Source organism: Sceloporus undulatus, chromosome 2 (assembly GCF_019175285.1).
Source record: "Sceloporus undulatus isolate JIND9_A2432 ecotype Alabama chromosome 2, SceUnd_v1.1, whole genome shotgun sequence".
NCBI lineage: Eukaryota > Metazoa > Chordata > Lepidosauria > Squamata > Phrynosomatidae > Sceloporus > Sceloporus undulatus.
In genome coordinates, this window is record NC_056523.1 from 322,670,276 (window position 1) to 322,690,296 (window position 20,021).

Consider the following 20,021-nt stretch of genomic DNA (forward strand, 5'->3'; position numbering starts at 1 on the left):
TTGGGGCTTCAAACACCTTGGCTGCCACAGCTTTGTTACTGCGTCCAAAGACAGTGTTATACTTTCGCTTCCCTAGACCTATATTGGCGCTCTGTGCAGGATTACATAGAGCAACTGTTTTATAAGTGTCAGGGTGGGGTGGGGGGACAGGACAGGACTAATGGATCTGATTTATAGAATATAATTTACCTCTGGGTACCTGTTCCCTAGGAAGTAATCCTACAGAAGCCCCATTGAAATGAGGAGAATCTACCAGTGAATGGTGACCTGCCATTTGAATTTTGATCATTTGAATTTTGATCCTTGGGTACCAAAATATTTTAGACTACCCTCTGTTGGAAAATGTAGGTCTGCATCTACACTGTAGAAATAATGCAGTTTGACACCACTTTAACTGCAATGGCTCCATCCTGTGGAATCCCAGGATTTGTAGTTTGCTGTGGACCACAGGTTTCTGACAAAGAAGGCTAAATATCTCACAAAACTACACGTCTTAGAATCCCATTGCATTTAGCCATGGCAGTTAAAGTGGTGTCAAACTGAATTATTTCTACAGTGTGGATTCAGCTTAGATGTATTTGGCCAGTGATGAAGGTAGCTCAGGATGTTACTGGAAGTGGAAGGAAAGGAAAGTCCTGATCCTTAGGCCCAATTGTGAAGCTGTACTTTCGGTTTCGAAGATTGCCTCATGGGATGTTGAAACAGGGCCAGTTTCTGCAACTTTGCAAGGAAGTCTTATTCTTGTCACCTTCCAATGACCTGAAAACAAAACAAAACATATCTTTCTTCATGGTTTCCCAGCTTGCTAATTGTGTCCTCTGTTTTTCCCCTCTTGTGTTTTCTTCATTTCAGCACCTTGAAAAGAGCCCTTGAGGTTTTCAAACAACGTAAGTAACCCATGACATCCACCATTTTGAAGAATTTAACTAGATCATGTATGTAGCTCTTCCCTTTGGGTAGTGTGCAACCAATGATTTCAGAGCTTGGAAAAATTACTTTTCTGAACCACAGCACTCATAATCCCCAATCTAATATGTAGTTCTAGACAAAAATCAAACAGTCTTTTACAAGTTCTTTTAAAATAAGTTTGCATGTTATTTCTTGTATTGCATATCTTTCTTCCGGCATGTAATTAAACTCTCTCCACATAATTAAATGCCTTTTCCAGCCCCACCTGAAAATACCAGCCGAAGACTGAACCACAACCATGTACATGTAAACCATGTGCCCTACCCATATGGAGTGCCTTACAGTAATCCAAAGAGGATGTAACGGAGGCATGTGTTACTGTGGCCAAATCTGACTTCATAAGGAACAAGTATAGCTGGTGCAATGCTCTCCTGGCTACCACCAAAACCTGGGCTTCCAGGCTCAGGGTTGAGTCCAAGGGTATCCCTGAGCTACAAACCTGAGATTTCAGGGGGAGTGTAACCCCATCCAGCACAAACTGAATCTCTACTCCCTGATATGCCTTCCAACTAACCAGGAGCACCTCTGGCGGGGTACATACCTCCGCTTTGCGGCGCTCTGCCACCGCCGCCAGTAGGTCCGCGGGGGAGCCGGAGCCTTCACACGGCCCGACTCCCGCGCGGACCGAAAAAGAAGCTCCAAAATGGAGCTTCTTTTTAAGTCGCGTTTGCGACGTAGCGAGGCACCAGGGGCGCACTCACTACGTCACAACGCCCGCGACGCGTACGGACGCTCAGCGTCCGATACGTAAAGATGGCGGCGCCCGTATGAACAGGGCACCGCCATCTTGTACGTATTCAATACGTACTAGGGTTAGGGGGGTGCGGAAGCACCGCCCCTTCCTAACCCTAGTACGTATTGATGACGTACTATTTGGCGGTCTGTAAACCGCCTCTGTCTCGTCTGGATTAAGCTTCAATTTGCTTGCCATTATCCAGTCCATTACTGACAACAGACACCAATTTAGTACTAAAATAGCTTCCTTGAAGTCAGATGGAAAGTGGAGGTGGAGTTGGGTGTCATCAGCATACACTCAAATCTCCAGATAACCTCAAACTATGGATGTAGATGTTAAACATCAGGCAAAACAGAACTGAACACTGAGAGACACCACAGACCATTGGCCAGGGTGTCAAACAGGAGTACTCCAGCACAACCTTCTGCATGTAGCCCTCCACCCCTAATAAATATGAGTATAATATCCAGATAGAGGGCACTCGGTTCTGCTTTGGCGAGACCTCACCTGGAATATTGTGTCCAGTTCTGCTCACCACAGTTCAAGAAGGATGCTGACAAGCTGGAGTGTGTCCGTAGGAGGGCGACCAAAATGGTGAAAGGTCTGGAAATCATACCCTATGAAGAGCAGCTTAGGGAGCTGGGTATGTTTAGCCTGGAGAAGAGAAGGTTAAGGGGTGATATGGTAGCCCTGTTTAAATATTTGAAGGGATGTCATATTGAGGATGGTGCAAGCTTGTTTTTTGTTGCTCCAGAGACTAGGACACAGAGCAATGGATCCACCTAAACATTAGGAAGGATGTCCTGATGGTAAGAGCTGTTCAGCAGTGGAATGTGCTGCCTCAGTGAGTGGCGAAGTCTCCTTTGGAAAAACCTTGGGAAAATGCCAGTTTTCTGGGCACTTTAGTGTGGGAGTTTCCCACACTGATAGTTTAGTGTTTTACTGTCAGCTGGACTGAATGGGCCAGAACTGCCTTCCTTATGTCTTAGGGAGGGGCTGAGAAACCATTGTTATACAAGTGGAAAGTACAAGGAAGTTCCTTGATGTGGTTTTTGGAGATCAGGATACAGTAAGGGTGGGCTTTCCTACCTGAACAGGGACTACTAATCTGTGCCTTAATCTCTGGTGTGGTCCATGGTCTGCATGTGTGGAATGACCTTTTGAAAATTGGTCTGACTATAATTTTATTTTTTAAGTTACTAAGTTTATTTGTAATTGCTGCCCAGAAGTTCTGAGGGTGCGGGGCGGAATGTATGGGGGAGAGGCGGTCCTTCAGGTATCCTGGGCCAAAGCCATATAGGGCTTGTTGGTGATTACCTATAAAGCCCTATATGGCTTGGGCCCAGGATACCTGAAGGACCGCCTCTCCCCATACTTCCGCCCTGCACCCTCAGAACTTCTGGGCAGCAATTACTTAGGGTTCCAGGGCAAGCTTACCTCCACACGAGGAGGACGTATTCCATTCCGCCCCGGCCCTTTGGAACACGCTGCCCACAGAGCTCGCTCGGCCACCTCCGGCTCCATTTTCAGAAGGGATTTAAAAACCTTCTTATTCCAAGCTGCATTCCCCGAATGAAGTTCCAGCTGGCCTTCCTCCCTTTTTGTTGGCAAGATGGTTGGCTGATGGGGTTTTTTAATTCGTTTTTAATATGTGTATTTTGTTGTAGCTTATGTATTTGCTATGTGTATTTTGTCGTGTTTTACTGTATTTGATTTTATTATACTGTTCACCGCCCTGATCATTGGAAGGGCGGTATACAAATAAAATTGTTATTATTTATTATTATTTGCTAAGAATTTTTAAACCACTTCTGTGACGCACTTCTCTTACAAGATAGAAAAACACGTGAAAATGCAGAGACTGGAAAAGTTATTTTCTTGGTTCCTAAAACTGCTCAGCTCCCCAAACCTTCAGCTGGATTGATCCAAAAAAGTTAATAATTTCTAAGTAGTTATGTACAGTTTCATCATTACAATTGAAACCACTACACATACACAGCAATAACAGTGGCCACTGCAAAAGATTCCCCCCCCCCCAGTAAAACACAATTCGAACAAATGCAGACTGGAATAAATGAGCCTTCAGAATTTGTTTTTAAGCAAGCGGTGATGAGGATATACATCTCTCATTGATAAGGGGGTTTCAGAAGAGTGGGGCCACCCCAAGAAAGTCCGGTCCATAATACCTGATAGTTCTTGCTGTAGGGTCAGAGCATGGCTTGTCAAACAGTTTTTAGTGTTTGGAGAGGGCATATAAGTACCTGTCACTCTTAAAAAGGGCAGTTGAGAACCAGTATAGTGCAATGGTTTGAGTATTGGATGTTGTTGTTGTTAACTGCAGTCAAATCAACTTCTGCTTATGGCAACCTTGTGGATGAGAGATCTTGAAGTCACCCTATCACCATCAGCTCTGCTCAGGTCTTGCAGGTCCATAGCTATCTTGATTTGAGTCCATCCATCTGGAATAAGGTCTTCCTTTTTTCATGCTGCCTTCTACCTTACCAAACATTATTGTCATGTCTTCTCACAATATGGCAAAAGTAGGACAGTCTCAGTCATTTTGGCTTCTAGGGAGAGTTCACGCTCTAGGACCTATTTATTCATCTTCTTAGAATTTCATGGTATCTCTGGAACTCTTCTCCAGCACCACATCTCAAATGAGTTGTTTTTCTTCCTATCAGCTTCCTTCACTGTCCACTTTTCACAACCATACATACAAATGGGGAGTACGATGACATGGGCCATCCTAACTTTAGTACTGTATTCAATGATATATTTTGACACTTTAGGAACTTGTCTAATTCCTTTACAGCTGCCCTTCCAATTCCTAGTCGTCTTCTGATTTCTTGACTGTATTCTCCATTCTAAGTAATGACTGAGCCAAGATATGGAAAACTTTGGGACGAGCTCCTATTTAGGAGTGACCTTATCAGTCACCATCTGGTTCCAAGTGTGGTCAGAATCTTGACAAGACCATCAGTGAGCTGAGGTTTTAAAGTTTTAGACTTAATTTCAAATTCTGCCCTAGTCACACAACAGGAGTGGGCAAGGTATGGCCATTCAGGTATTGTTAAAGTGCAATTCCCCTCAGCCTAGCCAGTCACCAGTGGTAGCAGTTATACTTTGCCCATCCTTGTAAAATTGCCATAAAAGTGCATTTCTTTCCATACTTGCACTAAAATGAACCAAAATTGTTATCAATGTTTACTTCCATTGGACTTGCATTTTATTTGCAGTGATTCATTTTTATGACCTTTCTTGCTTCCAGAGGTGGATAGTGTCGGCCAAAGCCACATCCATCTGGCCCAGACACTGAGAGAAGAAGCAAGGAAAATGGAGGATTTCAGGGAGAAGCAAAAGCTCCATCGGAAAAAGGTCAGGAGCAGAGGGGCTTGAAATATTCTCAGTAATTCTTGATTGAAGTCAGCCAGAGTTTGGTGGCAGTGGAGGATTGTATTGATTACAATGTCCAAAATCTCACAGTCAGCATGCTGGGGATTCTGGGATCTGCTGCTCACAAAATAACATTTCCAAACTCCTTATGTCACTGATCAGAACGGTCATGATTCTGTAATCTCTTTCACACCACATGATGCAACCATAGCAGTTTGTCTAACCCGGCAGTCAGGCTTCAGTAATTAAAACTCAGTAAACCTTTATTCAGTAACTACACTATAGATCCAGTCGAGAAACATTCATTGTCAGAGCTAAACAGCGTTAACATTGCATAATTAAACTGTACACAGTTTCAAACTCAGGACAGGCTCAATTCCCATTTTTTAAATAATTAAACACATTTACCCGTCTTGTACCCATACTATCTCTTGTTGTTACAGCTAGATTCTTCTCACAGGAACAGCCTTGAACAGGCTTGAATCCTCTCCATAGATTTATCTCATCACCTGCAGCTGAAATCACCATTTCTCTGCAATAGCTATTTCTACTGTATAACACATCACATAAGCTTCCCAATATTTTATGGCATAGAGCATTTGCACAGTTAAAGTGTACCGAAGAGACAGGGCAGTTCCACACTGCTCAGCTGATACTGCTTTAACTGCCATGGGTGAATCATATGGTTCTTGGGATTTGCAGTTTAGTTGACTGGGAAATTTTTCCAGTTTAGTTGATTGAGGAATTTGGGGCACAGATCATAATAAAATGTGTACATACTGTGTTTTGATCCATAGGCAATGAAATGTGTAATTGTCACAGAAGTATAGTGGGAGGGTGTTGCTCCCCATAAGAATTCTTCCCCTCAATGAAATTTTCCTTCAGTCCTCAAATGTCTTGCATGACAGTAACTTAAAACTTCAGTTGAGCATTTAGAAATACAGTTTAGACATCCAAAGAGAAGCATGTCCTCCAATATTTTACAGGTAAAAATCAGGACATATGTAGCCAAGCAACACCAGAGTATGAGCAAGATGGGAAAAGTTATTAATGAGGAAAAACAGACAACTAGGAGATGTTGCAGCAGTTTGCTTTTGCCTGAGTCTACTGGGAAGGGAAGATTCTTCCCATTCCTCTCTTCTTCTCACTGTTGAGCTAACTGAATACTTTGTCATTTTGAACTCTGTTTGTAGCCACTGAAGCAAGCTGAGAAGAAAGTAGGAAAGTGGGAGGAGGAGGAGGAGGAGAGAGAAACTGGGACTTTTTAAAAGAAGCTGGAAAGGTAGGATGACAGAGGATTAATTGGCCAAATTGGGAAAATTGGAAAAGGGAAGACAAAGTGCCCAAGGCAATCCAAACACAGCAAATAGAAAAGTCTAAGATTGAATGATTTTCATTGTCTCATTCCTTGCAATGCAGGAAGTTTAGGGAATGAAGAAAAATTCCTTGTAGGGGATGGATTACTTATTTGCAGGAAGGCATCATTTCCCCCTCATAACTATACCGCTGTAATATCACCTGCTTTTCTGTGCTGCTAACCATTTGTGCAGTCACAGTGACGCCAAACTCCATATCCCTTAACTCTCGATTCCTGTCAAGAAGCTGTGTGTTTGTTTGTTTTTACTGACCTGAACTCAGCTGAGGGTTTTGTGAGTTGAAAGGTATGCCAGCAACAGGTTGGTCACATTCCTATTGTAACATGACAGGCCGGAGTTAAATATAAGCCTATTTACAAGACAGGAACCATAGAGAATCAGGCACATGTATTCACTAGAAATATGCAGCATGCAGTTTATGGCTGATCTCCTCGTTCATTTCACCTAAACACAAGATCAAATCTGCGATGAATTTTCAAAAAGGCTGGCATATGAGTCTGCTGCAGAAAAACAACAAAGAATTCTGTACGCTTTGCTTTTTCCTGGATTTGGCTTTTTGAGCTGTTCATTTTCGGGAGAGTCTCAGCTGGATACAAGACCCAGTGTATTTGCTCTTGCCTGATATAGTTTCAGGTATAACACCAAGTGCACATAGTGGGAGATAAGAGCTTGATTATGAAGCCTGGGTTAAATTGAATGTAGAGAGTACTGATAGTGACAGTTATATTATTTATAATGGCTGTTAATAAAGCACTGTTCTAGGATTGGAGACCAAGTTTCTAATCCCCATCCTGCCATACAAACCCATTGGGTGACCTTGGGCAAATCACCTGCTTTGGGAGGCTCAGCTCCAAGCAAGGGGAAAGGATGGTGTGCAGATTTCTAGTTCAGCTGGCAGAGCAGCTGCTTGTTACAGTTTGCCAGGCATACTTAATTTCTGGTTACTACTTGAAAAGACTTTCCAAAGGGAACCTATGTATTTACTTAGCTTCCTCCTTCCCTCTGAGTTATTGTGGCACCAGGACTCACCTTCTACTCTGCTCTGTATCCACCTGACAAGTCAGCTGTTGACTTAGAGCAACTCCATGAGTTTTTCCATAGTGTTTTCTTAGACATTGAATAGTCAGAGGTATCATTCCTCTGAAATATAACCCACAGCACCTGGTATGTATGCACTGGCAATCTCCCATCCCTGTTCTAACCAGGGCTGATCCTGCTTAGCTTCCAAGATCAAACAGGATCTGGTACCTTTATGGTATTTAGTCCTTATTTAGAAGCATGTAGGCAAGTTTAAATATTCCTTATCCTATCTCCCCAGATAAATGAGAAGGCATAATATTCTCATTTGATCTGGTAACAGCCCACTTGCCCAAGATTTCTGTCTTAATTTCCAGTCTGAAGAGTATGTTGTGTGTTGGTGTGTGTGTTTGAATGACAAGCTGTGAGAAACTGTGGTTTGCACTTAATGTATAACACGTAGTGATATCACTGGTGACCATCCCTGAGTATTAGGTTTGGGCCTGCAAACCTCTGGGTCTGGGAAGATCCTGAACCAGCAATCCTAACATATTCAGTGCTATTAAATCTGTTTCTTCCTGCATACACAGAATTCTGTGATATCTGGAGCAGAACCTGGATGACTGAGAACTTTGGCTTTTGTTCAATAAAGCTAAGTTTCTAGCGCTCATGGAACTGCAGAGATAAAAGATGAAAACTATCCTTTAATGGAAAGACTGTTTTCTGCATGGGTTGACCATTCTGGCCTGGTGTAGTTCTTCTGTCATGAACCATAATCCCTTTTCTTAAAATAAAAAAAATTGAAATGTGAATGAATTCAGAATCTCTGTCAGATAGCAAAAGAAACTGTGTGGATATGCAGAAGGCCCTGGGGTTGGCTTGGCTCCCTGTAAGAAAGAAGTACCAATTATCTTGTGTGGAGTGAAGTGGAAGGGAGTCATAGCATTTTCTTGCTTCTTGTGTGTGGTCTTTTATTTTTAGACGTGGAAAACGCTTTCCTCTCTCCTTTCCTAGCCTTCTGCAAAACTGCACAGGCCTCTAACGCTGGTGCTCTTTTCCACAGATGGAACTCATAATGGACGCTATTCATAAAAACCGGAATTTGCAGTATAAGAAAACCCTAGAAGTGAGTTATGCTTCCCATCTGGTTCCCATTTGGTTTTAAAATGTGACACTGTGTCTTGTCCACAACATTTCTCTCCCTCTTCCTCTCTCTCATGGTGAAATAGCTTAATAATGTATAGCCTTTGCCAGGAATAAAGAAACACATAGAGAAATAACCAAGTTGGGTATCTTGTGCAGACAAATGAGATTAGTTTCTTGGGGAGGTCTAATGTTTCCCAGTTTCAGAAAGTGCTTTAGAAGGAGGGAGGGAGGTGGTCTAGCCCACACTCCAGGAGAGTTTACACTCTCATTTTCCATCTCGGAAAGACAACAACAACAACAACAACAACAACAACATACAATAGCGTTCTTTATTTGCCAACCGAAATGCACAAAATACATGTTGCAAGCCTTTGAAACTCCACTGACTTCTTCATCAGGCAAAGATGTTAAAAATCATGCAAGCAAAGCCTACAGAAAGTGAAATTTGTTGCCTTTCTCCATAAGACAGGCATGAGAATCAATGTGCTTCCAACTGCCATTTTACTTCATGTCCCAGCAGTTCTGGCTGACATTGCCAATGGTGAGTAATGCTAGGAGTTGCAGTCCAACACCGTCTAGAAAATGATTCCCACTGCTTCCCTGGCATATTACATATCTTTGAAAAGTTATTTTTTGAAGACACCTCTTCCCGCCAGCATCCAATTACAAATTCAGTAAACTAACAAAGTAGACCAGAATTTCCAACTGCATAGACAGTTAGAGTTTTGGTAAAAAAAGAAAAAACAAAGGCCTTTTGGCCTGCAAATCCCAGAATCCCCAAGCAAGTAGTGATCATGATGGTTGGGTGATTTGGGGAGCCATGGTCCCCAAAAGTAATGTTTCAAGAACTGTACTGGATCTGGATCAGTGCCTATTTCTATTCTACAAAATAGGTGTGAAAGTTTTCCTTTGAAAAAATGAATCATAGAATTTTAGAGTCGAAAGGAATCATAAGGCCCATCTATACCAACCCCCTGCAGCAATATATATATATATATATATATATATATATATATATATATATATATGGTTTTTAAAAATGTCTGAAACCTGTTTGACTAGAGGTAACTATTTGTTGTTGCATGCCTCCAAGTTATTTTTGACTTAGACCATAAGGCAAAGTTTTCATAGATTTTCTTGATGAATTTCTTCAGAGGGGTTTGCCATTGCCACCCTCTGAGGCTGAGAGAATGTGGTTTGCCTAAGTGGGTTCTTATGGTCAAGGAAGGAATCAGACTCTATTCTCCAGAGGGGTAGCCCAACACTCAAACCACTACTCCACACTGGCTCTCAGAGGCAACTATAGGGCAAAAGCAATGTGTGGACAGGATGGGAAGTAAAGCTGCTCTCAAACCACTTCCTATTTTCTTAATAGACTTGTGAATTTCCGACTGAAGAGTGAGCCATTTTCAGGATTCCTGCTTTTGCCTAAGATTGTGGGCTGCCATTTCTTCTCCTTCCAGTCCCATCCAAGAAACAGAGGAGAAGGCAGAGAGACTGGCAGCTGGTATCAGCCTGCCCTTGGAGGTGGGGTGGGGGACTCCATAACCCCTCAGAAGTGTGTGTTCTCATGTCTCTTCTCATTCTCCACAGTTGGTAGCACTTTCATTTTGCTTCAACTGCTGTGGCTACATCCTATGCAGTTCTGGGATTTGTAGTTTCATGAAGTATTTAGAATTCTTTGTCAGAAATCTCTAGTGCTAGGGTGGACAGTGCATGGCACGCAGGTCACACGTTGCCTTTCGGACTTGAAAGTAAAGTTCCCAAAACCCCACAACCTCCCATTTATTATTTTTTTAAAATTCTGCCTTTCTAGTGGTTTCTTTTTGTCTGAAAACCAGCCACTAACATCTCAAAGTGGCTACAAATGTGGCAGTTTACCTCTCCCACCTCACCCCAATACCTCTCCCCAAAATCCTGGAAAGGAGAAACCCATCAGAATTAGCCAAAATGATGTCTACAAGTGATGTTACATCAATTCCACTGCACTGAAATACGACAGTGTGGTTTGTAGTGTGTGTGTGTGTGTGTGGGAAATGTCTCTGCCCCCTTTGCAATGTCTCATCAAACTACAAACCCCAGGATTCCTTAGGTTTTGGCTATGGCATTCAGAGTGATTCAGAGAGAATTGTCAAGATGGAGGAGGGAGCATACATTATGACACACCTGGCAATTCTGTCCCTTCCTCTAGCTGTTTGTAGTCCAGCTGGGCATCTTTCTGGTGGCTCCCAGATGGGCGACACAGTGAGTCTTCTCTGGGGTTTAGTCTGCAAATTAAACAATATATCCAACCAGACAAACCTTATCTCCCAAATAAGTATAGCACCTTGGATGCTCCATTAAAATCAGGGTGCATCTCTAGACTGTAGAAACAATGTAGACACTACTTTAGGTATTGTAACTTCATCCTATGCAATCCTTGGATTGCAATTTTACAAAATTTTTAGATTTCTCTGCCAAAGGGTGCAATACTACAAATCCCAGGATTCTGTAGGATGGGGCCATGGCAGTTAAAATGGTGTCAAACTGTATTATTTCTACAGTCTAGATGCACCCTTAATATGGCTATGTCTTTGAATTCATCCTCCAAACAGTAATTCTGGTTAAAAAAAAAAACCTTCCAGCTAAAAAAAAAAAAAAAGGGGAAAGGGGGGGGGGGGGGGGGTATGCAGCCATGAAATTACAGTGTTATAATTCCACTTTAAATGTCATGGCTGAAGCCTAAAGAATCCTGGGGTTTGTAAAAAAAATAAAAAGAGCTTGACTGTCCAAGGCTTTGCCTGCCTCTGCTATGTAGAAATAATGCAGTTTGATACTGCTTTAACTGGCATGGTTCCATCCTATGGAATCCTGGCATTTATGGTTTATTGTGGCACCAGACCTCTCTGACAGAGAAGGCTCAATATTTCACAAAATTACACATCCCAGAATTCTATAGTATTGAGCCATGGCAGTTAAAGCGGTGTCAAACTGTATTATTTCTGCAATGCAGAACTGAGGTATGCCTGAATTTAGATGCACACACTTGCTTCTGAGGAAGCAGATTGCATCTATGAAAGCTCATGCTACTAGCTTCATTCTTTCAGTAAATCTCAAAGGTGCTACAAGATCCCTTTGCATACGGTTATTCCAGACTGAATTCCACTTACTTCTTTTGTGACCTGTTTTGTCACGATTCCTTTTAGGCAAAGAGACTTTATGAACAGCGGTGCAGGGACAAAGATGAGGCAGAGCAGGCCGTCCATCGGAGCGCCAACCTGGTCACGGCAAAGCAACAGGAAAAGGTAAGAAGGTGCAAGGGATGACACCAGAGCAGAGCAAAACTGATGTGGATTATTACAGGGAAGGAAGACCAAAGGTGCAGGTGGTGTATTACAACGCTGGTTGCATCTGATTAAGTTTTGGGGGGGAGCTGCCAAAAAGCCCACTTAATCTGGGATAATTGATATCTGGTTTTCTCCCAAGTTTTTATTCATACTATAATCAGTAGTGTGAATATTGCATTTTATTCACACACATTGTTGGTAGTGTGTATCCTTTGTGAATAAACCTGAATAGACCTGGGATAAAACACTGCATACCAAAAAAGGGATTCCAACTGCATTAGCATCATCAGCTACATTTTTATTTGAATGCTTGCATGTGCGAGTAACCAAACTTGCAGAGATGTGCATCAGTGTGGTTCCATAGCGTGAACAACAAACCCAAAATGCATGAGTGAGATTATTTTCATCATCACGCTAAAAAAACTACATCTGAATGACCCCCTCAATCGCATAGGAGTAGGCAGCCTAGAGCCTCTCGGATGTTCTGGATTACAAGCACCATAATTCCGGATCAGTGATCATGCTGGCTGTATCTAGAGCTAGACAGATACCTGCCAAGGATGCTGTAGCAGGGTTTCCTGTATCAAGCAGACGGTTGGAATCAGTGGTCTATGGTGCCCCTTCTATGGTTCTATGGGATGAATTGCAGTCCAAAACATATGAAGGGCCAAAGGTTGCCTACCTTTGGCTGTCCTTGGTGTTGGAGACATTTTAGGAATCATTCAAGATTTAGAGAACACTGAGGCTGTGCCTCTTGCTTTGCCTAAGATCACAGCCTGGGGAAGTGACTCTGTTGATCTGGTTGGCTGGGGGATTCTGGGAACTGTACTCCAAAAAAGTTACTTCCCCAAATTTTGCCCACAATGTTAACTGAAGACCCATCAACCCAACCCTTCTTCAAACAGCCTCCACCCTTCTTGTTCTCTAATACATCTGTTCTTCATTTTGTCTCCCCACCTCACCCCCAGCTGTTTGTCAAGTTGGCTCAAACAAAGACAGCCCTGGAGGATTCAGGTGAGTTCTTCATTGGCCTTCAGGCATGTAGGATTCCCAACTTTCAAACTGGCCTCTGCTCTTATGCTTTTTAAAGAGAAATCTGATCTGTAGATAATAGTGTACTCAGAGCTGCTGAAACTTTTTGGATTACCATTCCCAGCTAGCAATGGACATTTGGGGGGGCATAGTTCTGTATTTATTTATTTTTAAATATGTATTTCCAAAAAAGTGAATTTTCAGAGGTCTGAGTGTCTCTCCATGCCACAGACTGAAACCTATTCTCATTTTTATTTCCTAAATTTTAACATTTCCAAAGGGGTGTACTTTTTTTTGGACTAATCCTGGGCAGATGAGAAAAAAGTCCCACTTATTGCATTTATAATACACCTCTCCTTCAGAGAGCTTGCAGCAGGGGGAGGTTACATGGTTCCCATGGCATTTTTATCCATACTGTGCCCCTGTGAGTAGACTAGGCTGAAAGGTAATGACCAGACTACAAGATCATCCAGTAACACCTACTGGGTTATTCTTTTTACCCTCTCCTCTCCTTTTCCCACTCTGAGTCAATTGAATGAGAGCTACTTTTGGACTTTGAATTCAGTTTGCAGCAACTGAAGTAAGCCAAGGGCAAAGTCGGAGGAGGAGAGAAAAATGGGGACATTTTAAAAGTAGTTGAAAAAGTGGGATGACAAAAGATCAATCAGGGCTGTCCCTGACAAACTGGGATAGTTGGAGGGTATGGACGGATAGATGAGTGGAGTTGAGAGTGGGCTGTTTAGGGCCAGCCTTTATTTAAGAGACAGCCCAAAAGATGATATAGGTGCTTGATGCAGAAAATGTAGATGGTGGGCTCTCGTGGTAAAAAACCAAATAAGCAATGGATTATTTACTGCCTTTCACTGTGATAGTTTTCAAAGTAGCCATTTTAGTCTCTTGCAGCATAAAAAGGAGAAAGGAAGAGAGGCAATGAGAGAGCAAGAGGAATATGGTAGCACTTTTAAGACTAATTGGTTTTTACTTCTGCATGAACTTTCATGGATATAAATCCACTTCTTCAGATGCAGTACAGAATGGTATTAAGGTCTCATGTAGAAAGCATATTTACACAGTTGTGAAAGTGGAATAAAATGTAGTAGGATCCAGAAAGATGCAAATTCCTCCCTGACAACCATATGACTATACTTTATACCTGACGCTTTATGGCTTATATCCATAAAGGCGCATGCAAAAATAAAAACCATTTAGCCTTAACGGTGCCACCACATTCCTTTTTACACTCTCCCTTTCCTTCCTCCTTTTTATGCCCTTCAGTGGTATACTATGTCAAACACCCAAGGTGGTTACTCTGAGGCCTTCATATGTCTACAGTTGTTTTTCCAGGGTGTGTTGGGAACTTTACCTTCTATGTTTTTCCATGGGGAGTGAATGGCTCTTTTGTTTTTATTCAATTACAGACAGGGTTTATCAGATGAATATTGGTGCTCTCGAGAAGATCAGGGAAGAATGGCAGAATGAACACATCAAGGCTTGTGAGGTACAAAAATATTCAGTTGCCATGCTGCAAACAATGAAATGCTGAGGCATGCAGTTCTGCTGTTATGTTAGGAATGTTTCCCTAAATGAAGCACTTCTGTGTTCAAATTCTGAACATGGGTTAAAGACATCAAGGCCACCGGATGAATCAACAACAGCTGTATTGCTAACAAGGGGAATACCTTCTCTATCCACCTTGTCTTTTATTTCTTATTTACTGTATTTATTTATTCTTTAATGTTTATATCCCACTTCTTAGCCAAAAAGTCCCCAAAGCAGCTTAATAATGCTATTTAATTTAATTTAAATATATTTTTCCTGCCATTCATCATGGGATTTCAATAAAACAATAAAAAATCCAGATTAAAACAATAAAAGATCTTAGAATGAAAAACTTACTAAACATGACAACAAGTTAAAAAAGGTACAACAGTTAAAAACCATGCACATGATTATACATGGTAGGGCAATGGCTAATGATACAACTGGACTCAAGCCAAAAGGACATTCAGCTGTTGACCTGCTCAGAGGTGAAAGGAAATTCCAAAGCTGTACAACTCATATTATAGGAACATGGAATGTGAGAACCATGAATCACAGGGAAGCTAGATGTAGGACTTTTTCATATGGGAAAATCAGGGCTTTCAACAATGATAATCCTGTTCAAAATCATGTGATCTTGATTAAGATTTTCACATGACATCGCGATTAAAGAGCCATTATCCCAGGAATAAACAGACAATAAACAGCAACAAATCACAGGAAAATCCCATAAATTATTTATTGCTGTTTATTGCCTGTTTATTCCTGGGATAATGGCTCTTTAATTGCGATGTGTGTGAAAATCTTAATTGTGATCTCATTATTTTCACTGGATAATCACTGTTTAAAGCCTCAATTTCCCCTCTATTTTCCCCTTGTGATAAAGTCCATAGTAAAACAAGAAATGGAATGGAGAAACATAGCAGTACTTGGGGTGAGTGAGCTAAAGTAGATGGGGATGGGACATTTTGAATCGGATGATTACACAGTCATTTACTCAGGAAATGAAAATCTAAGAAGAAATTGGGTGGTATTAATACTGAGGAGAGCCATAGCAAAAGCAGTCAGAAAATATAATGCAAAGACATACTGAATAATAAAGCAGCATTCATGGTTGTGAAAGCTAGACAATGAAGAAAGCTTGATAAGAAGTAAATCAACTAATTTGAAATGTGGTGCTGGAGAAGAGTTCTGCATGGCTGCTAGAAAGACAAATAAATAGGTCCTAGAGCAAATCAAGCCTGAACTCTTCCTTAAAAGCCAAGATGACTCATTTGTGAGACTGTTGTACTTTGGACATATCATGAGAGGACAACAATGCTTAGGAAGGCAATAGATAAAGAGGAGGACTGCATAGACATAATCAAGAAAGCCATGGCCCTGAGTCTGCAAGACCAGAGCAGGGCTGAAGATGATAGGGTGTCTTGGAGGTCTGACATGCATAGGGTCACCATAAAGTGAAATCAAGTTGATACGGTTAACAGCAACAAAGTTTGTTTCCACCAAAGAAGAATGCAAGTGTTCAAAACGTTTTGGCGATTTGGAGAAATCAGGAAATTAATTTTTCCATAAATCATTTTCTGAAACTTACTTGGTGTGCCCTTTCAACAAAAACTGTGTATATGGTCCTCTACCTCATAGCCTTTTATGCTGGCTATTTTATGCTGACTGAGTTTGATGCCATTTTATTGTTGTTTTCTGCTGTATTGCTTTCTGTGATTTTTACATATTTTGAATAGAATTGTAAAAAACAAACAAACCCAAAACTGACTGCCTTTATGGAATCACATAATCATGTTTTGCCTCTGGGTTTAATGTCCGCTTCTCCTCCCTTCAGTTTTTTGAGAATCAAGAATGTGAACGGATCAACTACTTCCGGAATGCCTTATGGGTTCATGTCAACCAGCTTTCTCTGGAGTGTGTGAAGAATGATGAGGTAAGAAAGGAATCAATCAATCACTTTATACCCCTTCTTTTCCCCGATATTGGAATTGCGGGGGGGGGGGGGGACTACTACTCCTAGAATCTCTTCACCACTATTTTGCAGTTTTAGTTCAAAAATAGAAACTTTTCCAAGTTTTAATGAGGGCATTTACTGCAGTTTGTTTTATCAGCCTGGGGTAGATAACCTTTTGCTAGTGGAACATGTCATTGTCTTCTTTTTTAAAGACACCTTCACCTTCATTTTCACCAACAAAAGCCAACGAAACAGGAGGATGAATTTTTGTCGGTTTGGTGATGCCACAGCAACCTTCACATCTCCTGAGCAGTGCAGCAAGGTTACCTTAGGGTATGGAGGAGAGGTTGTCTGTGAGTGTCTCCAGTTTGGGAAAGAAATGGTATCAGGAAATGCCAGGTCTTTTTCCTTTACAAACTGATTTTATTTTACTTTGGAGAGCCATATGACATATTTCTCATCACAGAATATTTCCAGGGAGCTCCTGGCATTACTGGAGTCTTTTATTCCTACTTCCCAGGTCAGTGTACAGTAGTACATGTTATTAGCCTATGTTTCTACTGTTTTGGACCTGCAATGATGGCCAAGTAAACACAGCTATTGTTTCCAGGACAGAGAGTTAAGAGAGATCAGGAGAGGGAAAGAGGAATGTTAACACTAAAACAAAATGTTCCTGATGTTTAACTAGCATGATATGGCTACAAGCACTTTAGCACTTTGACTATAACTCCTGAGCAGTAACAATACAGATTGAGGCTGCTGCCACACTGCAGAATTAATGCAGTTTGACATGACATTACCTGCCTTGGCTCAGTGTTATGGAAATCTGGAATTGTAATTTTGTGAGACATTTAGGTTTCTCTGTCAGAGAGTTCTGGTGCCACAACAAACTATAGATCCCAGGATTCCATAGGATGGAGCCATGACAGTTAAAGCAGTGTCAAACTGCATTAATTCTGCACGGTGGCAGCAGCTCAGTGGAAATTAATGAAAATCAGTTTCTGAAATGTTTCATGAGACTGAATGCAACATGTGATGAATGGAAGAGGCAAAGGGGAAGGAGGCAAGAAATCTGGCATATTTCAAGAGGTGAGTGAATGCAAACCCATGAATCAATGCAGGTGAAATCAAAACAAAAAGAACTGGAAGGACTTAATACTTTGAAGCATTCTGGTTGAGCCTTGGAAACACATTTCTCTTTCCTCCAAGGGGGTTGGAACACCTAAAGAGGAAAAGTCAGAAACTTATCATAAGGCCTAAGTAAGGTAGAACTATGCCGATGAAGAAATCTGCTTAGACATAAAAAATGTGGTAGGCTGTTAGTGATTTTAAGTTAGGTTAAACATGCCCAGAACATTCTGAGCCGTGTTCTAAAACACTGTGATGCATTCTGCTGATAAAAGATACTGGCCAGAATTGAAGCATAAGATACAAAAAACAAGTGGGACATAAAGAATTTGGAAATTGTGCTTGTTCTTTATTGGGAAGTTTATACAAGTCTCATAGCTTTTCACTGCCCATTTGCTGCTACTGCATGATTTTGTAAAATGTCTATATAACGTTGGTTTAATAACTTTTGGGGAATGGTCCCTGGGCTCCCAAGCCAGATTCCACCTAGTACTGCATCATTAAATAAACTGTTGAATTCAGTCTGCTATAGTGTGCAAATCTACAGCGATATATATATATATATATATATATATATATGTGTGTGTGTTGCCAAGAAGCTATTCACACTACACAGTTACAGTGCTGTTATTCCACTTTAACTGCAGTAGTTCCATCCTATGGAAACTTAGGGTTTGTAGTTTGGTGAGACATTGGTGTGCTCTGGCTGAGAATCCTCCTCTCCTGAAAATGCAACTCCCAGAATCCTATAGGATAGAATAACAGCAGTTAAAGTGAAGTAAGTGCAATAAATTTATAGGGTGAATGAGCTTCAGGTCAGGACTATTCCAAGCCTGGAGATTTCTCTGCCAAAGCCTGAGACCTAGAGATGATCCCATGGGATGTCACAGGGGGAAAGCCCTAGAGAAATGATCAAGCATGATACATTAACAATCAAGTGCGCGCGCACGCACACACACACACATGTTTTTCAAGGGAGCACTTTCACCTTGAGATTCCTCCTCCCAAGAAGAGGTTCCAGACCGCAAGTTTCAGTTCAGACCTGGAAATCTGGGAAGACTAATGAACAGGAGCTAGTGTGCATAGTGGTTTGAGTGTTGAACTATGACTCTGGACACCAGGGTACAATTCCCAGCTTAGCCATGAAACCCATTGGATGACTTTGGGCAAGTCACACTCTCTCAGCGTCAAGGGAAGGAAATGACAAACCTTCTCTGAACACATCCCAAGAAAACCACATGATAGTTTCTCCTTAGGGTCACCATAACCCGTATTTTCCTTCCTTTGTTTGGGAAGAGTCTCCCTTTGAGGTCAGTGGAACAATTCCTTTTGGTTTTTGCCACTTCTGAAAACAAAATTCTCTTTCCAGAACTATGAGGAGATTCGCAAGAGCCTTGAACAATGCAGTGTCGAGAAGGATATTGAATGTTTTGTGAACTTCCGCAAGACGGGCTCCCTCCCCCCAAGTAAGTGGTCCTAAGTCATGTTTTTGTAGAGAACGGGAAGGTTACTTTTTTATTACAGGAAAGTTACTTTTTTATTATAATACCCACAATTCCCCACAAAGCATGACCAAATTCTAGGATTTTTAGTGCAAAAAGGTAATGTGTCCAGGTTCTGAGTTTGTGAAGCTCACAAAACATGAAATGTGGTTGACTAGGGGTGTAGCCACATTATAAAATTAAATCAGTTCAACACCACTTTAACTGTCATGACTCTGTCCTACAAAATCCTGAGATTTGTTGTTTGGTGAGGGAAGGGAGCTCTCTGACAGACCAAAGACTTTATCATATGGGGAAAAAGACAGGATCGTAGTGGGATACGCCCGTCAATATCGTGCAATAATGCGACGATTATCACTCAACATTACTCAATATTGTGATTATCCTGCAATTATTGCATGAAGAAAGAGGAACTCTAGTGCCGTTTTTTCACTGGATTTTCCAGTGAATAAAAAGCAGTGCTAGAATTCCTTTTTATTCATGTGATAATCACAGGATAATTGCAATATTGCGCAACATCGTGTGATAATCTTTGCTTCATTGCACAGTATTGACGGGAGCATCCCAGTGTGCTCCCGTGTTTTTGCCTGTGTGATAAAGTCGCTCGGTATAAATCCCAGGATTCGGTAGGTTAGAGTCATGGCAGTTAAAGTGGTGCCAAACTGATTTAATTCCGTGGTGTGGATCACCCCATGACATGAGATGTGTTTACAATGAGAGGTCCAAGTAATTCCTGATTAAATTGAGGGGTGGGAAATACGATTGAAGAGACCAAACATTTGTACATTTGAGGAGGCACCTAGCCTTTTTTTTTTTGCACTCATTCTTCTCTTTCTGTGGGTTGTTTCCCTCTTTAAGTTACTTTAATACAGTCCTGGGAGCAAAGCTTGGAAAGAATTA

At 41.4% G+C, this 20,021-nt stretch overlaps 1 protein-coding gene across 3 annotated transcripts in view; it reads left to right on the forward strand.

Annotated features, from left to right (window-relative positions):
- PSTPIP2 (proline-serine-threonine phosphatase interacting protein 2) overlaps positions 1–20,021 on the forward strand; it is a 53,657-nt gene that overhangs the window by 18,596 nt on the left and 15,040 nt on the right. For 2 of the 3 annotated variants that reach the window (XM_042454906.1, XM_042454904.1), the window contains 8 exons: positions 853–887; positions 4,974–5,080; positions 8,555–8,617; positions 11,823–11,921; positions 12,932–12,977; positions 14,414–14,493; positions 16,372–16,470; positions 18,989–19,085. In XM_042454906.1, the coding sequence (XP_042310840.1) occupies positions 853–887; positions 4,974–5,080; positions 8,555–8,617; positions 11,823–11,921; positions 12,932–12,977; positions 14,414–14,493; positions 16,372–16,470; positions 18,989–19,085 (626 nt within the window). The remainder of the gene's footprint in view (positions 1–852; positions 888–4,973; positions 5,081–8,554; positions 8,618–11,822; positions 11,922–12,931; positions 12,978–14,413; positions 14,494–16,371; positions 16,471–18,988; positions 19,086–20,021) is intronic. The other variant, XM_042454905.1, reaches the window with a different exon arrangement.